The sequence below is a fragment of the Monodon monoceros genome, unplaced genomic scaffold (assembly GCF_005190385.1).
Source record: "Monodon monoceros isolate NGI ecotype Baffin Bay Population unplaced genomic scaffold, NGI_Narwhal_1 Super_Scaffold_11, whole genome shotgun sequence".
NCBI classification, from domain to species: Eukaryota; Metazoa; Chordata; class Mammalia; order Artiodactyla; family Monodontidae; genus Monodon; species Monodon monoceros.
The window spans coordinates 58,758,088-58,780,788 of NW_021703767.1; the positions used below are offsets into that span (position 1 = coordinate 58,758,088).

At 38.8% G+C, this 22,701-nt stretch overlaps 1 protein-coding gene across 4 annotated transcripts; it reads left to right on the forward strand.

Moving 5' to 3' along the window:
- Positions 1–3,449: 3,449 nt before the first annotated feature.
- On the forward strand, positions 3,450–21,634 carry CD200 (CD200 molecule). 4 transcript variants are annotated; one of them, XM_029215260.1, is made up of 6 exons: positions 3,482–3,587; positions 7,330–7,411; positions 10,590–10,910; positions 13,251–13,523; positions 15,576–15,683; positions 21,520–21,634. In XM_029215260.1, the coding sequence occupies exons 1-6, from the start codon at positions 3,576–3,578 to the stop codon at positions 21,525–21,527; spliced, it is 804 nt and encodes a 267-aa protein (XP_029071093.1). In that variant the 5' UTR covers positions 3,482–3,575; the 3' UTR covers positions 21,528–21,634. The 4 variants fall into 4 exon arrangements, with proteins under 4 accessions (XP_029071094.1, XP_029071093.1, XP_029071092.1 ...); XM_029215259.1 differs by lacking the exon at positions 21,520–21,634 and having other exon boundaries at positions 3,483–3,587; positions 15,576–15,808; XM_029215261.1 differs by lacking the exons at positions 7,330–7,411; positions 21,520–21,634 and having other exon boundaries at positions 3,450–3,587; positions 15,576–15,808.
- Positions 21,635–22,701: the final 1,067 nt, after the last annotated feature.

Here is a 22,701-nt window from a genome sequence, read left to right on the forward strand (position 1 = left end):
TTGGAATATTTTATGTTGTTAAAATGTCAATTAAAATGGTAAAAATTCTTATGATCAATCTGTCACTTTCAGAATTTTTTAATTGATATGATTGTTTATAATACTGTCTTGTTATTTTTTCTATTTGTTATACCAGTATTATTTCTAACTTTCATTCTATATTGTTTCTTTTTATTTTCTATTTTTCTTAGTAAATTTTGCCATAGGTTTGTTCAATCAATCTCTAGGAAAAAATCCTTTTATATATATTCAATTTTGTTCCTTTTTATTGATTTTTACCTGTAGTTTTATTGTATCTGTCCTTCTTATTTTGTTGAGTTCAGTGTTTGCTTCCTTTGCTCAACATTGGTATCTGATATATATATTTCAGGTGATAAATTAGCTCTGAGTGCTCCTTTAAATCTGTCCAAGAATTTTAAACATCATTTTTTCCTTTCTTGCAAAGTGTTAAATTATATAAGCACATTTCTTACTTTCCAAAGAATTTTTAAACAATGTTTATGCTCCATGATGGCAGGGATTTGTTTTCCCCTCTTTTGTTCACTCTTCTGCATCCCAAGTCTCTATCTTTTGTGTTTTTAACTTATTTGTATATGTCATAAATACTAATATAATAGAACATTTTTTCCATTTTATTTTTGACTTTCACATTTCATACTGGTAACATTTCTCCTATACTGTCTTTCACTAGGTTAAATATTCTTTTGCTAGTTTGAATCATATTTTATGCTATTCTTCTGGTGTTTTGCCTTAACTTGCTAAGAACTTATATTTTTATTTCTTAAAAATACACATCTTGGCATAATTCTCACCTACCTGTCATAATCTTATTATCTAACCTCTTACCCCCTTCCATGCACGTTTGAATTATTGAATTATGAACATACAATTTTGGGGATCTTGCTTTTTCTAGGCAGTTATAAGTTTTGATGAGTTTATTTACCCTTTCTGCATATCTTTCTATGTAGCATACTCCTGGATTAATTTTTCTTTTTTCTAGAATACTTCTTTTGAAAATATTTTCAAGGAGAGTCTTGATGTAATAAATTTTCTGAGATTTATATGCTTAACAAAATCTTTTTTTTTATCCTGTCATTTTATAATATTTTGCTAATAAAATTTAGGACAGAGTCTTTAAGTAGATTTTTTTAAATGTCAAAAATATCATCTGCAAAATATCATCTATATACTTGGGGGGAAACAATAGAGAAAATTTTAAAGTAAAGTGATAGAAAAAGACAAAACTGGCAAAAACAAAAAATAATCTAACAGCATGGTGTACGTGTGTTTAGGAAAAGCCATGTATAAGAATGTTTATAACACCACTATTAAAAATAACCCCAAAACGGAAACAAACAAATGTCTAGTAACAGCAGAATAGATAAATAAATGTGGCATTTAAAGAATGGGATAGTATACAGCAGTGAGAATGAATGAACCACAACTGCATGCAATAACATGGATGAATTTTTCAAGTCTGTTGAGTGAAAGAACCCAGATACAAATGAGGACATACTCTATGATGCCGTTTATACAAAGGTTACGAACAGGCAAGTCTAGTCTATGATGTTGAAAGTAAGAGTGGTGGGAAGGTGGCAGTGACAGAAGGGGTAGGCAAAGAGAGTAGGACAGTTTCTGGTGAGCTGGGAATAGTCAGGTTTTTATCTGCTTCTGGCTATGCAAGTATGTTTACTCTATGACGATTCATACTGGGTAGTTATGATGTATGCACTTTCCTCTATGAATAACACATTTAATCAAAAAATTAAATGTATTTTTTAAATATACCTCTGTAGCAATATTTATAAAAGACAAAGTAGAATTCAAAGTTATTTGTCTTCAATATTTTGAAAGTTAACTCATTGCCTTCTTGCATCCAGCACTGCCTTGTGACATTTAAAGTCACTTTGGGGGGCTTCCCTGCTGGCGCAGTGGTTGAGAGTCTGTCTGCTGATGCAGGGGACACGGGTTCGTGCCCCGGTCCGGGAAGATCTCACATGCCGCGGAGCGGCTGGGCCAGTGAGCCATGGCCGCTGAGCCTGTGCGTCCGGAGCCTGTGCTCCGCAACGGGAGGGGCCACAGCAGTAAGAGGCCCGCGTACCGCAAAAAAAACAAAACAAAAGTCACGTTGGGGACTTCCCTGGTTGCACAGTGGTTGAGAATCCGCCTGCCAATGCAGGGGACACGGGTTCGATCCCTGGTCTGGGAAGATCCCACATGCTGCGGAGAAACTAAGCCCATGCACCACAACTACTGAGCCTGTGTTCTAGAGCCCGCGTGCTGCAACTACTGAGCCCACGCACCACAACTACTGAAGCCCACACGCCTAGAGCCCGTGCTCCGCAAGAGAAGCCACTGCAATGAGAAGCCCGCGCACCACAACGAAGAGTAGACCCTGCTCACGGCAACTAGAGAAAGCCTGCGTGCAGCAATGAAGACACAATGCAACTAAAAATAAAAATAATTAATTAAATAAATAAAACACAGCTGTTTAAAAAAATAAAAAAATAAAGTCACTTTGATTCTCTTTTTTGGTGTCTCTACTTGTCATTTTGAAGCTTTAAGAATTTTCTTTCAATTTCCTTAATTTGATCTTAATTCCACTATGCCTATAAGTTGGCTTTCTTTTGTTTCCTGTTTGCCACTCCATGAATATTTTAGTCCTTTCAATGTGTTTGTGTTTTTCTGAAAATCAGTCATTATTTTAGTTACCGCCCTGGAATTTACAGCCCCATGGATCCTTAGGTAAAAGCTCTGTGGTGTTAGGAAAACAGAAAAGGCTTTAGGAATTGAACACTTCATTGATCTGTTTGTCTTTCTTTGTTTAAGAGCCAAGAACTCTGGAACTTGTAAAAAATTAAAAAATAAAAAAATAAAATGAGAAGAATCCTCATCATCAATACAAATGAAAGAAAACTCCACACATAGAGAAAAAAACCCAGTCACATCATGAGAGGAGAGATCATTACAGCATTGATAGCGTCAATATATAATTTGGTTCTGGATAAAAATAAATATACATTTGTTTTGTAAAGTGTCTACTGTTTAAATTCAGCTTCAAAATATTTGGATTTTCCGAGGTGGTAATTGTGGAAACTGTGTAACGTTTCTCAAAAATCATTTCGCACTCGCCAGCTGCACAGTGTAGATTGCCATTCCTCCAAGCGCCAACGCAGGAAACAATTCATGTCTTCCCACCTCTCCCTGTTTCCTTTCTGTCTGTACAATGAAAATGGAAACGGTGTATATTTTTTCAAACATTTTCTGTTTCCCCAGTTGCCACCTCTGAAAACTGCGAATCGTTTTGAAGATAGGAAAAGAGGAGTACTATTTATTTTATTTTATCCCCTACAAGTAAACTGGAAAAAACTGGCCTTCACGCCTCTGCTTGGGGGGCGGGGCGGGGGGTGGGGAGGAGGGGTATTTGTGTCGGAGGAGGAGTGAGGCAGCTCTCCCCAAACGCTGGCGGGGCGCATCCTTGCTCCACAGAACTGAAGGAGCTCAGTCTGGTCCGGTGTGAGATCCCTCCGGGCTTCCCAGCTGAAGCCAAACACCCCGCGCGGCCAGGAGCGAGGATGGAGTGGCTGGTGAGCCGGGCCAGGCGTGGGAAAGGGGGCGCAGGGTGGGCGACATCGCTCCGGCGGCCCTGGGGCGGTGGCGGGCTGAGAGCGCCGGGCTGCGGCTTTCCCCAGTCTGGTTCGGAGGTGGGATTTCTGCTAGCGCTTTCCCCTCAGCTCTTAACCTTGCTGAGAAGCGGATTTTGCCTTCCAAAGGGTGGTTTACAGGCCATTCCTGGCGTTCCGGTTCTCCGTCCCAGTGCGCTGGATAAAGGATGCTGCCAGGCGCAGGCTCCGGAGACGCTTCTCCGAAGATCCTTGACATCCTCAGACAGGAACTGGGCTGGGAGGCGGGCGCTGGCGGCGGGGATAGAGGGTGCTGTATTGGCTCCGTTTTGGCCCTGAAACCTGGGGTGAGGTTGCAGAATTTCACGCTCAGGCTGTCCAGGAGAGCTGGCGCCCTCTGTGATGCTCCAGCCTCTTTCTGCATCCTCTGGGTCTTTGCCTTGGGAAACCATAAAGGATTGGATAAATCAGGGTTAAAACCCTGGGTATCCGCGAGAGACAGACATTTTGTTTATTCAGGATCTGTGTATATGACAAAATGAAGGAAGGAGAGGATTTTCATTTACATTGGTAATTGATAAAAATAATAAAAATTAAAATCTAAATACAAGTAATGCCTGAAGGTAGTTTTTTTTTTTTTTTGTATATAGTTTATTGGCAGGATCATACAGCCAGTTATTTCACGGTTTTCCTTAATAAAGGAGAATGGTGGCCTTAGAGCTAGTGTTTACTGAGTGCCAGGTGCTCTTAATCTTCACCACTATCCTTCAAAGGAGGAGTTATTACCCAATTTTACAAATAAAGAAACAGGCAGAGAGGTTAAGTTTTCCAAGTCCATGTGACTGTATGTGGCAGGATCAGGATTTGAACCTAGAAATTTTCAGGGAAGAGGTATGTATAGGGGCAAAGTAGATGGGCAGCTGTCAGGTAAGACCCAGGCCTCTGAACCCTGGCCCTCTTGACAAAGGTTATAAATGGACTTCTCTATTTCCATTATTGTGTGATCTGATTAATGAATTTTTTTAAGTTACCTACTATATACTGGCTTTTACCATACCTTAGGCACTGTATTAAGTACTTTAAATGCTTAATTAATTCTCATAGTAACCCAAAGAGATAACAGCAACATTGGTTTAGTGCTTATTTGTATCAGTCACTGTTCTAGGAGCTTTACATATACTATCTCATTTAGTCTTTTTGACAGAGAGAAGGTTGGTGCTATTATTTTTTTCTGCATTTCAGAGAGGTAAAATGATTTGTCCTAGCTTACACATCTAATATGGGTGCTAGCCTGAACTCAAGTCAGCCAGAGGAAATGTGTATATAATTAATAGCAAAGCTTTCTTTCTAATTCCCTTTGCCTCAATCACTGTGCTTCTGTTTCGTAAACATTGCTGGCCCCCAGTTCGTACATCTTGTGTTTTGGTGTGTGTCTGCTTTCTTTCTTATCCTAAAAGACAGATTTTTACTCGGAAAGCCAAACTATTTTCATTCCTCATCACAGCCTTTGCTAGAGCCTGGATTTCCATGTGGCATGATGGTGTGGAATTCGAATGCCAAAGAAAACTTTTTAGTTTCAGAAGCCAAAGTTTTTTTGTTTGTTTTTTTTAACATCTTAATTGGAGTGTAATTGCTTTACAATGTTGTGTTAGTTTCTGCTTTATAACAAAGTGAATCAGCTATACATATACATATATCCCCATATCTCTTCCCTCTTGCGTCTCCCTCCCTCCCACCCTCCCTATCCCACCCCTCTAGGTGGTCACAAAGCACCAAGCTGATCTCCCTGTGCTATGTGGCTGCTTCCCACTAGCTATCTATTTTACGTTTGGTAGTGTATATATGTCCATGCCACTCTCTCACTTTGTCCCAGCTTACCCTTCCCCCTCCCCATATCCTCAAGTCCATTCTCTAGTAGGTCTGTGTCTTTATTCCCATCTTGCCCCTAGGTTCTTCATGACCATTTTTTTTTTTTTTAGATTCCATATATATGTGTTAGCATACGGTATTTGTTTTTCTCTTTCTGACTTACTTCACTCTGTATGACAGACTCTAGGTCCATCCACCTCACTACAAATAACTCAATTTCGTTTCTTTTTATGGCTGAGTAATATTCCATTGTATATACGTGCCACATCTTCTTTATCCATTCATCTGTTGATGGACACTCAGAAGCCAAAGTTTTGAAATAGCAAAAGCCTAAGCATTTGAGTTTTAAAAGCCTAAATGCTGAAAGGCCAAGGACAGGCCTTCATCCCAGAAAAAGTTGATGGGAAGAATACAAGGTGATGGAGGAAGCAGCTTCTTTAACCCTAGGCTGGGAGAGCAAAGAGGGACTGACTAGTGTCGGTTTGTGTCCTGAAAAGGATGCTCTGTGCCTGGCCCCTGGGAGTAGGGAGTCCAGGAGGGTGGTGAATAGAACTTACAGGTAGGTGTTGAAATCAAAGAACAGAAAACACCTGTGTCTTGCTTTCTTGTGGGGAACTGTGGGAAGAGGCAAGCCTGCCCATCATGGCGAGGGAACTGTAAAACAGAGATGGACAGACACATGGGAGTCTAGTCAGAGAGCCTTGCAGAATTCTCCTTTGTTCAGCACAGAAGAATCCAGGAGCACAGAATCTGGAGAATCGGGAAACATGAGAGAACATCCTGTAAGCACAAGATTTAATTGCACAAACCGATGATCAGGATGACTTGAGGGGAACATAGTGCCAGCATGGATAGATGGTTGTAACCAAGGGTTAATGGTCCTGTCCCACGGCTTGGCATTCCCAGGACTGTGGATGCAGTGCCAGAGTTTGGGACAATTGTGAAGTGTTGGTGGGCTAAACTGACAGAGATTATGTGATATTGACTGAAATTAAGTCTCTACCTCTAGTTGGAATGGCAACATGAAATAAAAATAAAGTTCAAGTTAAAGAAAAATACAGAGAAACCTATATTTCTTACATACCTCAATTATAGAAAAATATAGAATATAGGAAAAAATATAGGGAAAATGTACATTCCTTGCTTATACCCCCTTACAGTGAACACACGAATGTAGACCAAAGCCAGCCATGGGGCTGCTGCAGAGTAAAGATATTCTGTCTCCATTCCACTCTCTCATTTTATAGCAAAATTATCCCCAGAATAATAGTCCCTTAAATACCACCATGATTTGTAAAAAGGCCAAGGATTTCTGCCAGACACATGAAAATAAAGCAATGAAGAAAAACTAAAGCCATTACTGGTTTTTACAAGGTAAAATTTACATAAACTGTGCAAAATTTGCAGGAAAATCTACCTCAGCAGTCACATCTTCGGCCAAGTGGTTACAACCTGAGTTACATTTTTAATATAAACAGATGTGGATTATTTGGGGAGTGAATGTTCTTCAGCATTGCAGTCTCTATGTTTTCTGAGTATACTTATGGCAGTTTGTTTTCCCAGCAGTCTTGACAGTGGTGGCTTTGGAAGCAAGGCCTCAAATTGCTTATTGATGGCCATAATGAAGGAACCACACTGCTGCTTTTCCCTTCCCATACCCTGAGCACCCTCTGTTATTTCTTCCATTTATAGTCTCTGGTTCTGCTTCCACAAAACCAAAGGTTTCCGGTGTTAAAACTTTAGCTGCAGCGTTTCCTGAAACAGCGATTAGATTGAAGCTTTCTTAGCTTTGTCCACATCCAAACGCCCACTTCTGTACTTTGCTTTCTGTCTTCAGGTGTTGAGGAGGCTCTTCTGTCATCTGTCTACCTTCCAACTGATTTGGTTCTTGGCTGCCATGATGTTTTGCAGGGCACAAGGTAAAGATATTCAATTCCCCTGCGTGGAATCCAGCAAACACAGTTTTTGGAGTGGAAACATTTGGCCACTCTTGTTTGTGCTGCGTTAGCTCATCTGTCTGCATGAATTATTTAAGTGTGTAATTCGTTTGGAGGACTGGGAGTGGTTCTTTCTGCTTTCCACATTTTTTCCAATGTTTTCAAATAATTTAATATTAAGAAACTTTTCCTAGATAAAACCAGACATGAAAAAATTCTTCCTAAATTAAGATATCATTTTTCACCTATCAAATTGAATGATGTTTAAAATAATAATTCCCTATGTTTGTAAAGATATGGGAATGCCTAAGGGAGTGTGAATGAATATGGCCTTTTGGGAAGGTAGTCTGGTAATAAGCCTTAAATTTGGGTGTGTCCCTCTCACAGAAAAATACTAAAAATAATGAAATATGGAAGTTACGTAGGTTCCCATAGTCTATCATATAAAACATACACCTATGCTCTCCACTCATCTGCTGAATTTCCTACTTGTGCCAGTCCCTTCTCCTCGGTTCCATAGGAGACCACACCTCACTTTGCTGCTGGCCTTTTATCACCTTCTGCGTGATGTTGTACTACATCAGCCTTCACAGGGGTAGGAAAGGGAAGTTTCATACTATGTACAACATAGGATTTACCAACCCTAAATGGAGTTTCATATATGCAGTGAAGAATTATAAGCTTTCCACTAAATTATTAGTCAGAGAGAAAAGTTACCCAAGAAGTTAAAACTCTAGTTTTGATCCCTTTTCTACTCTCTATTCTAAAAGCAGCAATTTCTTCAGATCTCTGCTCTGCAAAATCTCAACAAACTTTTTGGAAGCCCCAGTCCTAACACCCGGTATTCCCCCCAGAACTTTTTACATCTACCAAGAGTACACCTCACTAAAATTGGAATTATGCAACACTTGTGGGTTCCAATTTGTATTTGTTGCTATGCCCGTCTTTTCATGCTTGATGTTGTTGAACGGATATTGTTTGTTTGTTTATGCTGCCTTCTTTTTTTCTAATTACTCTAACAGTTTATCTGTGTTATTAGTCTTAAAAAAAATAACAGATTTGGTGTTTTAAGTCAAAATTTTGTGTATCATTTTATTAATTTGTGCCTTCAACTTTATTAATTCACTCCTTTTATCATTTCTTGGGTGGGGTGGGAATTTTGGATATCTGTGTGTATTCATTTTCTTCTTGTTTCCCAGTAAATTAAGTTAGGATTAAATATTTCCCTCTGAGAACTGCTTTGTAAATTTCTACAGATTTTAATATATGATATTCTTATTGTCATTCATAGTGATTTATAATTCTTGTTATGATTTCTGGTGTAATTAAGGAGTTAAAAGAAGCATGTAAATTTCTCATTTTATTGCATTATGGACAGAGTTCAAGGTCATTTTTTTGTACACTATTTCAAGTTCAATTTGAGGGTATGTTCCATTTGTTGTTTGAAAAGATTGTATGTTTTCTTTTGGGTAAAAGTTTACAAATACATGCTCATATGCACATACTACACATACATATATAATAAGTTATATATAAAAATTTGTTTTTCAAATGTTCTATATCCTTATATTTGATTTTATTGCTTTACTTACTTTTTTTAACATCTTTATTGGAGTATAATTGCTTTACAATGGTGTGTTAGTTTCTGCTTTATAACAAAGTGAATCAGTTATACATATACATATGTTCCCATATCTCTTCCCTCTTGCGTCTCCCTCCCTCCCACCCTCCCTATCCCACCCCTCTAGGTGGTCACAAAGCACCGAGCTGATCTCCCTGTGCTATGTGGCTTACTTATTTTTTTAATATGTGGAAGTGAAAATTCCAAGAGAACAATGAAAAACTCTCTCATTATGATTATGGATTTATGGGTTTTTCTTTGTAGTTCTATTAGGTTTTTATATATTTCAGAGTTATGTTGTTAGGTGCATGAAGATTCATGATTAGTATGTCTTATTTTAGATTCCTCCTTTTATCATTTTGAAAAATATATTTTTGTTCCTTACAGTGTTTTTGTCTTCTATTCTCCCCTTTCTCTCCTTTTAAAATTCTTACTGGACTCATGCTGAAACGTTCTAGTCTTTGAATTTTTTCTTTAATCCTTTCTATATCTTTATCCCTTTGTGCTACATTCTGGAAAAATTCTATGACCTGGTCTTCCTACTTACTAATTTACCCTTCAGTGATATTCATTCTGCTAAGTCTGTTAAGAGTTTACATTTCTCATTTTCTGCATCTATAGTTTCTACTATTTACAGTGCTGGTTCCTTTTCACACTTAAGATATCACATTTTTTCACATCAAAATTTATTTATTTATGATAATAAATAAATAAATTTATGATAATAAATAAATTTATTTATGATATTTTTATTCATTTGGTGAGTTCTTGGGTTTGTAGAGTTTATTATTCCTCTATCATTGTGTTAACTTTCTCAAATGTTTGGCTATTTGTTTTATTGAGATCTCCCATTGAGTCATCTATCATATCAATATGACTAGCCAGCATGGAGGGGGAAGAAATTATTGCCATACCTTATATTCTGCACTGCATACAGTAAAAATAGGGGAATGTGTAGATTGTCATTTGGTGGTCAAATCTCTCTGGTACTATCAGCCTTCTGGAGCACTGTCCTGTATATCTCTCTATCTTGCGTTCCTATACTCACCACTGCTTCCTGAAGGCAGACATCACTACTGCTGCTCCTTCCTTTGCAGGTATGTGTGTGGAATGTACAGAGCTGCTATACCTTCTTCACTTAAACTAATCACTCTGCCCATTGTCCGTTGGCCCTTTCTTATTCCTAGCTGTTACTGCTCCAGGCATAAACTCACTTGGTGATGCTTCTATCCTATTTGGCACTTTCCATCTTCAACCTCACTTCACCTAATTTCCAGCCTACAGGGATTCTTCATGTAATTTCTGGTCACTGGGATTTTGCTTTCTTATTTTTCTACTCTGCTACTCTTAAAGACTGAACAAATATTTGAACTTATATTTCTCTAGCAACATCAGGAAGGTAGTAAATGTTTTCTTTTTTTAGCATTTTTCTGTATCTTTTCTAAATTTGACTTTGAACGTGCATTGTTTTTAATCAAAAAAATGTATATTTGTGTATGTATTAAAATGTAAATGTTTTTTATGATTCCATGATGAAAGTGGAGACCCAAGATGTAAGAGAGTTGCTGAACGCACCTGCTTCTTTAAGATGCTCTCTGCAAAATCCCCAGGAAGTTTTGATTGTGACATGGCAAAAAATCAAGGCTGTAAGCCCAGAAAACATGATCACCTTTAGCCAGAACCATGGGGTTGTAGTCCAGCCTGCCTATAAGGACAAGATAAACATCACCCAGCTGGGACTCATGAACTCAACCATTACCTTCTGGAATACCACCTTGGAAGATGAAGGGTGTTACAAGTGCCTCTTCAATACCTTTGGTTCTGGGAAGATCTCAGGAATAGCCTGCCTCACTCTCTTTGGTGAGAGTCTCTGAGAATACATTGTCTGTGGCTTGAAATGTTATTTTGCAGAATGTTTGGAATGTAGTGGTAGTGCCTAGTTTTTCAGGATCCTAACCCCAGAAAGGCTCATGAGAGGACACTTGGCCTTTCATGTCTACTGTAACTGTGGTTACTATTATTTGGAGAGTTCAAAGGACTATGTTGAATCTCTGCCTGGAGTTATCTTTGCCCTGACAAATACTGTTGTCAACAAGAGTAAATTAAGGACCATAGTGAGGATAAGTTCTCTATAAGCACTAATGTGGTTCAGACCTGGCTTTGCAATTAGCAGTCATGTGACCCTAGAAGAGTCCTGTCCACTCTGTACCAGAGTTTATTTATCTGAACCAGAAGTGTGAAGTAGATCATCTCTAGGGTCTCTAACAGCTTTAGTATTTTTGGATCTAAGGACAAAGCCAGATTGGGCTAAGCTGGAGCCAGTTATAGGGGTCCCTCTCATTTTGTTTCAGTTTAGCTGTATCAGGATTGATAAAGAGACATGCATCAGAGGCTCTTCATTCCTGATGCCTACTAGGGATTTAACTGAATAATAAGCATTCTTTTAAAATCCAAGAGGCTTAGTTTGATAAGATTCCTTTCTTCTTAACTGATGCTTAGCTGAGATCAAGAATTCAGAATTAGGAATAAGGGGTAACTTTGGAGGATGGCACGCTTGGTGGTAGTTTTAGAAGGGAAACGACAAACTTAGACGGGGTTATTAGGAATGTTAAAATGAGAGTTCGTGCACACCAAGAATATTGGACAAGGGATAAGAAGAGGCTCAATAAATAAGAATGCAAGGGAGGTAAGACAACACCAAATACAAGTTTCTTTCACTTATTTTGCCTGTAATGAGTCCTCTCTGCAGGATCTTGCATCAGGCTTTCTCCTTGATTTCTATTTCTTTCATTCCTCTTTCTCCCTCTGTCTCCCTGTCTTTCTCTCTCTCTCCCCTCCTCCAATCCTTCCTTCCTCTTTCCTTTCCTTTTTTCCCCCCTTGCTCTTTTTTCTTCCCTCCCTCCCTCTCCTTTCCTTCCTTCCTTCTTTCCACCATTTTTCTTCCTTTTCCTTCTTGTGTCATATTTTTCTCATTTCTGTCTGTTTCCTTTTCTTTTTCTTTTTTGTTCATCTTTCTTTCTCCTACTCCCCCTTCTTTACTCATAATCTTTGTATTAGTTTTTTGCCCGAAAAGCAGACTCTCCTGCATCTTCTAGTGAGTAATTCTGTAGTTCTTTTCCACACTGATCCTTTCCAGCCACAACCTATAGCTTTCATCTAAGTCATTCTTTGATACACCAGAGAACCCTGCTGCCAATCTGGCCACGTCAACCATACTCGCCTTCCTTTACCTTATGTCTCTTCCTCCAGGGCTTATTGATGTTAGTAATCTGGGCACTCTGGACAGAGCCACCGTCCTATAGGCTCATTTTCTCTAGCCTACTGCCACCCACCCACCTCTTGAACTTCTGAGCACAGACAAGCTTTCATTTAGCATTGCCCTTTAATTATCTTGTGGGCTCCAAAGCCAACCACAGAAAGGCAAGTTTACATTTGCTCAGCAGAGATAAACTGTATATTCCAAAGAAAATGAATTCATTAATCAAGGGACTTTTGAAAGGGAACAGGGTACAGCTGACCTAAAAATAATGTCCTTTTTTCATAAGCTAGTTATTTTCTGTTAACTCCATAAGGTGATCTCCACGGTCCTTACAACTGTCATTCTGTGATTTTCTGACTACTGACTATGAATTTCTAATTGACATTTTGTATAGATATTTCAAGCAGGGACTTGCCAAGTCTGCTCCATGCATCTTGCTCCCTGGCCCAGGTCCAAACAGAAAAAGGCTTTCTCTAAGCAGCAGCCCCCCTACGGGCTCTCTGTTCTGAAACTGCCCTCGTGCTTCTGAGAAGTGTAGACTACTTGTGTGGAGGTGCTGATTGGTGGTCATTGTCAAACTATTTGAGAGGGGTACCCAGAAGAAGGCAGAGATCTTACATTGCCCATGGAAGAGAAAAGAATAATTAGGCTCTGCACTGTTTGGGGGAGAAGGTACCTTCTGTCCATCCAGCTCATTCTCCTAGAGGCAAACTACAGGGAGGATCGTACTTGTCACAGGGTTGTACTAGGCCAGTCTCCATCCTGCAATTCAGAGAATTAGACACAGAAAGAACCCAGAAGGCCGCAGTTTGGATTGGATGTGCTACCTTATCTTTCTAGCCTCCACTGTCTTTCTGTAAAGATCTTTTTCTCATCTCTCTGAGGAGAGTGTAGCACTCACACCATGCTTAACTGATGGCAGATCATTTTTTTTGTCCCAGTACAGCCCACAGTGTTCCTTCACTATAAACTATCTGAAGACCACCTAAATATCACTTGCTCTGCCAATGCTCGCCCAGCCCCTCTGATCTCCTGGAAGGTGTCTGGGTCAGAGACTGAGAACAGTACTGAGATTCTCTCACACCCCAATGGGACAACGTCTGTCATCAGCATCCTCCAGATCAAAGACCCCAAGAGTCAGGTGGGGAAGGAGGTGATCTGCCAGGTACTGCACCTGGGGACTGTGACCGACTACAGGGAAACTGTGAACAAAGGTAAGAGAGAGAGGGCAAGATTTACCGTGGTCACATTTGTGGACACACACCTGCAAGGTGGTGAATGCTCTGCAGAGCCTCTTGGCCTTTAGCAAAGGAGCTGATAAGGGAGAGAATGGGATAAGTAGGGAAAGAAAAACAGAGTTGAGGAAGCCAATAAAGCCGATTTTACCTTGGCAAATGTGGTATGTTGCCCACATACTGAACGCTTTTGCTGAGATCCATCCATTGATTTATTCTTCCGTGCTACTAACTGAGCATTTGTTATGCCAGACACGCAACAGTGAGGACTCAGTCCCTTCACACAGGGAGCTTCTAGTCTAGGAGGGAATGCAAAAGGAGCTGGGCAATTGTAAAACTTCATGATAAATGCTTCAATAAGAAAGCTATAGTAGGAGTTCGGGTTTTTCAGCATGAGCCACCTGTTCTTCTTTGGCCCTGCAATAAACCTTTCTCTACTTAAAAAAATAAAGACAGCTGTGGTACACCATGGGAGGATTGAGAGAGGGGAAAAGGAGCATCAGCTCAGTCTGGAGGGATTAGGATGTTTTCCTGGAAGCAGCCACATCCAGGATGAAACCTTTGCATAATCTACGCTGTGGGAAAGGGGCTTTTAGGAAGGGGGCCAATCTGAGATGTTTTCCTCACCCCATTTTAAAATAAACTGCCTCCTGTTCAGGACCTCTTTTGCTCTCCTGCGTTTCTATCTAAACTGCTTTCTCTGGGCCTCATCAATACAAGAGGTAAAGATTATGGGAGAGAGAATAAAGAAAGTGGTGGTTTTAGAGACAGGACACTTTAGTGATGACAGCCACAGTTTTCTTTCTCTATGCAGTTGTGAAGCACTAACTCTGGATGAGGCACTCAGCAATAAGCCTCCTATAAAAAGATATTGCTGCTTTTTTTCTGGGCGCATTGTAAACAATGAAAGCTGGAAAAGTTTAGACCTCATTGGTATGGTGGCCTCTAGTGAACATATCCTGTAGTCATTTCTGGGGTCCTTGAAAAAGCAGACTAATCAAAAAGTAAACATTTAGGTAAATTTGCTCAAGAGGTTTGCAGTATTAGCTTTGGACATTCATGAAGAGATCCTCAGATTCAGCCACGGTGAAGGGTAAATTTCCCTGAAAAACAAAAATCTGAAAAGGAACATGTCTTTCCAAGAGTGCCAAAATTTACATATCATTTATAATGTTTATGCATCATTTGTATAATGTTTGTTCATTCTGCGAACATTTACTAAAAATCTTTCATGCTTAAAGCATTATGTCGAGCACTAGAACTAGTGAAATTAGACAAATCTGAAGGTGCTCAGTTAAAGTATGATGTGACAAATTCCATTATAAAGGTATGGAGAAGATTCTGGAGACTCGCAAATCAGGGAGTGTTTCTTCTGCCTTTGTATTACACAGTGACACTGAGGGGCTGACATTCAGGCTAAGTTGCATCTATTGACTATTGGAAAGAGATTTAATAACAAAGGCATAGATTAGAAGCAACACAATAAAAACATTGAGATGAGTTATTCCTGGGGGTTAGAATCACGAGATTCATTATTCTTTTCCTTTATATTTCTCTGTATTTTTCAACAATTCCTCAATAAACATATTACTTTAATGGACAGTATGGCAAAGAATATGTGCTTTGAAGGCAAACAGACCTCTGAGCAAGCCTTGTTCTACCACTTACTACACTGATTTTGGGCTTACTTAACTTCTCTGAGCCTCAGTTGTTTGTTTTTTTAATCTGTTAGATAATTATAATAAGACCTAACTCTTGGGCTATTTAGAGGATTAAATGAGATAACACATTCAAAGCTCCTACAACTTAGTAACTACATAAAACATGTTAGTGATTATTATTATTTAAATGTTATTAAAATAATGTGAGGTCATGAATATAGACTTCAGTATATATATATATATTTAAGAATAATTTTCATCGAAAGCTCAGCTCTAGTAAAAACTCATCACAACTGTCTCTTTATCGCTTTTTGCCTCTACAGCTTCCACTTATGACTTGTTTTTCCTTTTCTCCCTTCAATATCCACAGGCTTTTGGTTTTCAGTTCCACTACTGTTAAGTATTGTTTCCTTGGTAATTCTTCTGGTCTTAATTTCAATCCTACTATACTGGAAACATCGTCGGAACCAAGACCGAGGTGAGTCCCCATGAAGTACAAAGAAGGAAAAAAATGATTGTTTAATGACAATTTGGGGGTAAAATGAAGATATAAGTAAAGGGGTGACAACCATGTGTTTGGTTTGGTGTTTCCAGAATACATAAATGTTGATGGTATTTTAAAACATTTCAGTGTCATTTTCTTGCAATTGGACATTAGTTTCTGCATTTCATTTGCCAAGATGGTTTAAAGGCCAATTATTTTATAAATTCAGAGTAAGGATTGATGAGAGGACATGTGGAAAATATTTATTCAATCACTATGGAATCATCTAATGGCAAAAGCAGGGAAGTCTTGGCACCCAGGCTGTGTTCATTCTACCCAGGACAATCTCTTCTCTTTTTACAGCATTCCACAGGTCAGCTACCCCACTTAAGAGACTGTGAACTTGTCTGATATGATCACTAATTGAGTAGTGCTTTCTATGTTATACTCTCACTATGGCTCAGACACTCTAGGCAAACATACAGGTGATCCATACTTATAATAACTGCATCATGTCATTCTGCCCTTATACACTGTTAATTTCTCTCCAGCCCCTACAACAACTATCACAGTGCCTTATGTATACCAGGTGGTCAATAAATGTTCATTAAAAGATGAATGAGTGAATGAATGGAAGGGTAGATTTTCAAAGGGATTTGTTCAATTCCATTTTTTTTTTAATTGCAAATTCAGTACCTCATAGATACTGAGTCTTAAACACTGTGAGACAATATAAAACAAGAGATGGTATCAAACAAGAGGTGTCAGCCAGCTGGGAAGAATTAAATTTCTTTAGTTTCTGAAGACAGTGCATAATTTATGAAAGCTAATGCAAAGCTGCAGTTTATGTTGTATGTAATGGGAATTTCCCAAGATGAAGGGGTGGTATGGGAGTTTTCTCCAGCTCACATGACTGACAGAGAGGAAAGAAAAAAATGTTGGCTTTGAGTGTTATTTTACATTTCTATTAAAAATCTCACTCAGGGCTTCCCTGGTGGCGCAGTGGTTGAGAGTCCACCTGCCGATGCAGGGGACACGGGTTCGTGCCCCAGTCTGGGAAGATCCCACATGCCGTGGAGTGGCTGGGCCCGTGAGCCATGGCCGCTGAGCCTGTGCGTCCGGAGCCTGTGCTCCACAACGGGGGAGGTCATAGCAGTGAGAGGCCCGCGTACCACAAAAAAAAAGAAAAAATCTCACTCAAATGCTACCTTTTTTCCTTTTTATTTTATGTCTCATAGACTAATATCTTTCACCTTCTAAGTTTTTTGAACATTTAATTTTGCATAAGCCTTATATAAACACCTGATTAATTCTTGTGACTTTATAAGAAAAGCAACAAATCACCAGTGTCAATGACCCTTTTGCAAAAGTAGATAAAGGGATCTGTTCTGTATGGGACAGGAGATTGCAAATCAGATAATCTTATTGCACATAAACCTAAACCCATAGAACTCCTTAGCACTCTGCAAAATGTCAAAGGCAGAAGGCCGTTTGATTCCACTTTTTCCAAACATTTCACTTTTCCAGTTAGGAACTGAAGTTGACTCCCTTCCCTAAGGTCACACAGTTAGTTAACAGCAGGGCTAGGATTAGAATCCTGGTCTCCTGACCTCTGCCGGAATGTTCTTTCAGTTATAGTTTCCTGACTTGAAAGGTGCTGTTGTTAGTTGCATTTATTTCTGTCTGTGCTTGCTGATATTACTGTGTTCTTCTGTAAAGTACAAGCAGAAAAGTATGAAGTGTTTAAATTCATTTTAAAAATCCCCTTGGACAAGAATCTTATAATACAACCTATTCAAGCCCAAGGTAAATTTCAGTAGAAAGGGGCATTTGCAAAATAATTGTCCTTTGTTCATTAAGTCTTGTATTTTCTGGGAAATATGTTTGTTCAATGCCTTATTCAGTTGCTGAAGTGAAGTGAGTCAGCTTAAGATTATTTGGTTCCATATACTTAAATAGCTAGTAAAATCAAATGTCAATTATGCTGGAGACAAACCCTCAAGTCTGAGGGAATACTGGTTTGTTAAGACCAAAACTTAAGTAATACAAAAAGCTGGGAGAAAGGGAAGAAAATCATCAAAGATAGAGACATTTTTTATTTCTTCAAGTAACAAATTTTGATTGTCAATTTGTGATGAAAGTGAATAGTGCTACCACATTTGCTTTCCATCTTTCTTTTTTTTTAATTTTTATTTTTTATTGGAGTATAGTTGACTTACAATGTTGTGTTAGTTTCAGGTGTGAAGCAAAGTGATTCAGTTATACATATACATATATCTATTTTTTTTCCAATTCTTTTCCCATTTAGGTTATTACAGAATATCTTTCTTTACCCTTACTTTGTGTTTTTTTGCTTTCTCTCTCTCTTTTACTTTCTATTATCTTCTGAAACATAAAACTTTTGGATGGGTGGGGAAACATGATCAGTCAAAAATGACACCAAGATTCTGGACCTGGTGACCTGAAAAAATGGTGATATGAACAGAAATAGAAGTGGAGAGGGGGAACTGAGTGTGAGTGTGTGTGTGTGTGTGTTCAGAGTTTGTGGGGAGAGAAAGAGTAGAGATGAATTAGTTCTTGAGCTTATTGAATATGAGTAGACAAAGAGTCATCTCCTTGGAACTGCCCAATAGTAAGACAAATCTGGTAAGTAAGAAAAGTCTGTTAAGTAAAGTTCAACTCTTTGTTAGATAAATGACCAAAAAAAGTTTATTTTAGATTAAAATCAATAATTTGTTGCTCACAAAAACATAAGCAGGGCTTCCCTGGTGGCGCAGTGGTTGGGAGTCCGCCTGCCGATGCAGGGGACGCGGGTTCGTGCCCCGGTCCGGGAAGATCCCGCATGCCGCGGAGCGGCTGGGCCCGTGAGCCATGGCCGCTGAGCCTGCGCGTCCGGAGCCTGTGCTTAGCAACGGGAGAGGCCACAGCAGGGAGAGGCCCGCGTACCGCAAAAACAAAAACAAAAACAAAAACAAAAACAAACAAACAAAAAAAAAACATAAGCAAATTTATAGTTTGTGGACAGAGGGGTAATCTCTAATGACAGATGTTATTTTCATATAGAAGTCAGGCTCCCTGCAGTTTTCCTGTGATTCTGTATAATGCCAGAGAGTGTGATGTTGGGTTTTTCAACTGTAAATCTGTACTAGTGATGAGCTAGAGGTGACTTCTCTTTGCACCATTCCTAATGGAATCATCACAATTACTTCCCATGAGACTACAGCAATACAATAATAGGTTAATAGGTTTTCAAAGAACATTCTTTTTTTCTTTTATGAATCAGTACTTCATTACTAAATAGAAAATGGGAAGAAATTGAAATTTCCTAGGGAAATTTTCCATCATTTCATGATAGTTCTTTCTGTTAAAGCCAGTTGTTGCCCCTTCCACACATACTACAGTGAAGTAAAATTTGAGGTTGAGGATAATCTTTTATTTCTCATTAGCCAACCCACCAATGATCACAAGCTTCTTAGAAACAACAACTTCACTTTGGGGCAGATCATCATAGATAATCACCTAATTTTTAGAAATCTTTATTTTGAGTAGCAGTCTTCTTGTGTTTGATTGGGTCAAGGCTGATTTGGAAACCAATAGAAGATTTAGACAATCATATGAAATGCATATTCCAAACCTCACTTTTCTTCAAGTATCTAACTATTTCAGGTAAAAGTGCGTTTTTTTAAGCCCACATTATCTATATAATTGCCTTGATTTTTTTCAGTTCGCTTCACAATAATCTAACCTTATAAATAGGTTCTTTGCAATGCTAATAATGATAATGTTGGTAAACACTATATCTTGGGTGGAATCATGTCACTTTCTCCTATTAATTTTTTTTACCATCTTTATTGGAGTGTAATTGCTTTACAATGGTGTGTTATTTTCCACTGTATAACAAAGTGAATCAGCCATACATATACATATATCCCCATATCTCTTCCCTCTTGCGTCTCCCTCCCACCCTCGCTATCCCACCCCTCTAGGTGGTCACAAAGCACCAAGCTGATCTCCCTGTGCTATGTGGCTGCTTCCCACTAGCTATCTATTTTACATTTGGTAGTGTATATATGTCCATGCCACTCTCTCACTTCATCCCAGCTTACCCTTCCCCCTCCCCGTGTCCTCGAGTCCATTCTCTATGTCTGCGTCTTTATTCCTGTCCTGCCTCTAGGTTCTTCAGAACCTTTTTTTTTTTTAGATTCCATATATATGTGTTAGCATACGGTATTTGTTTTTCTCTTTCTGATTTACTTCACATACAGATTGCCAACAAACACATGAAAGGATGCTCAACATCACTAATCGTTAGAGAAATGCAGATCAAAACTACAATGAGGTATCACCTCACACCAGTCAGAATGGCCATCATCAAAAAAATCTACAAACAATAAATGCTGGAGAGGGTGTGGAGAAAAGGGAACCCTCTTGCACTGTTGGTGGGAATGTAAATTGATACAGCCACTATGGAGAACAGTATGGAGGTTCCTTAAAAAACTAAAAATAGAACTACCATATGACCCAACAATCCCACTACTGGGCATATACCCTGAGAAAACCATAATTCAAAAAGAGTCATGTACCACAATGTTCATTGCAGCTCTATTTACAATAGCCAGGACATGGAAGCAACCTAAGTGTCCATCTAAAGATGAATGGATAAAGATGTGGCACATATATACAATGGAATATTACTCAGCCATAAAAAGAAATGAAATTGAGTTATTTGTAGTGCAGTGGATGGACTTTCTCCTATTTTAAGCTTAGTACTACATCAAATAACAGAGGTGCTCAGTAAATAATTTGTGTTGCGGAAATTGGTGATTAGTTGGAAAGATAATACAAAAGATATATGTTTCCAAAAAAATGAGAATCCTTGCTTTGCTAAATAATTGTACTTACACTTTCCAGATGAAGGCTGGGTGAGTGGTAACCCTCATCTCTATCCCAGTGTCCTCCTAGTTCCAAGCAGAAGAAAGGGTGCTTTATATGAGAAAAGTGTGAAGCAATCTTTATTGAACCGACTAGGTTAGAATTGCTTGGAGGAATCTTGCATTCCAAGGCTACTTGTCTACAAAATTTCACCCTTGAATGGGTGCAAATGCCACCCATCATATCAAAATGTCATAACAAAATCCAATCACAAAGTAGGTGGCTAACAGACCTGTAAGCCTGGGCATTCTTGCCTGAGCTGTTCTGTCTTTCACGGCTGAACAGATCACTGATACTGGAAATGTTGGCACAGTTAAAACATGAAGAACTTTGCAGTTTCTGGTAAAGAATTACTTCAGATTACATGGAGAGTGAGATGTGGAACCAAGATGATATCCGAGGTCTTTTACTTCACTGTTTACATGCCTTGTAGAGAGGTCCACATGCTCCAAGTTTAAGTGCTAGAAAGCTAATAACCTTGAAAGGACCTCTATCTGTCTACTTTGTGACCATTCCCAACCCGATCTCCAGTAAGTGAGGAAACAAAGGAAACAAAGCCCAAGGTCTTATAAATAAAATACATGTAGATCATTTGGAATTCTTGAACGTGTTCTTTTACTTGTAGTCTTAAGTGTATTACTGAACAAGTACAGTCTTACTTAGGAATAGCAAACTATTATTTCCTAGAATCCTAGAATTACTCTTGTCCTTTTAAAGAGAGTCACAGTTGCCTCACATCATGTTGGGTCAGGAATGTCTACTTCCTTATCTTGGCTGATGAAATATACACAGGAGAATTCTGTGTTTATTGATCCTTCTGTTATTTATCTTCTTAAAATCTATTAGAATAGAAATTATAAATGTTCAAAGTTAATATCTTGATCTTTCTTTTACCCAGAGCCATAGAGGAGTCACACAGAACCCTGAAAGTTATTCCCTGGTCTACTTGAATCTGACTCAGGAGGCAAGCAGGAGAAAGAGGGTCATTCTTCAAGGAACCTAAAAGAGCAAAAGAAATTGGAGTCAAAGGCGTAAGAATTTCAAGACTTTCTACTGCCATCTAGGCTACCCAATGCTTCTGTGAGTTCCAAGAGGAAGTCATTTTACCTCTCAGGTCTGTTGTAGGACTTGATTTTGTAAAACAATGCCATGTTGTGCTGTTGAAAGGGTAGTGGACTTAGAATCAGGAGCCACCGCTCAGAGACTGACTTTGACTCCGACTGGTGGCAACTCTATGTTAGTCACTATCTCAATGAGCTTCCACGTTTGCATACAGAAAATTAAGGATTTGGACCAAATAATTTGCCACTCTGCTCCAAAAATGGCTGTAATTCCAGGGGGAAAAAAAGGAATAAACAAAGAGAAAAGAAATGAAAAAGAGAGAGAAGAATACAGGAAGGTAGGGACCGAAGAACTTTTCTGAGACTACCTTTTGCCTTTCTGTGGCTATTCCACCTCTTCTTCCCTTCTTCTTTGGTCCGTTAAGTCTATTTCCTCATCACTTGGTATCTAGTCCACCACCTGCTTACTGTTTTGCTAATAACTGGTCTTTCTAGAACCCTCAGTTTCACTGCTATTCTTCATGTACTTCTGTGATATTTACCACAGTGGAAGCGGAACTGAATTTATTGTGAGGTAATGTTGGCAACCTTAACTTTATTTATCTGTTTTTATAGCAGACTAAATATTATTAGTCTCAGCAGCTCACATTTTTAAAAAGGCATGCATTTCCCATCCATTTGTTTCATAATATGACCCAGCCCTATTTTAGTCATTCTAAATTCAGCCTAGTATAATGAAGACATATTTAGAAAATACGGCATTTAGAAAGTTTCCTGAATAGCAGTCAGCTAATTCAAATGCTTTGTCTCTCCCAGCTTCTTTTCTCATGAGTTAACTTCTCACAATAGCAGAGGAAGCATGTATGGGTGTACAAATCCCTTTGTTGTAAACATATGGTTCTAACTAGTGGAACAATTTTGAACTCTTAAATAATCATACGACCAAGTTGGTGACTTTTTCAGTATCTTTTGCCTTCTTGTCTCTATCCAGTGACCTAGGAACTAAAAACTAAAACTTA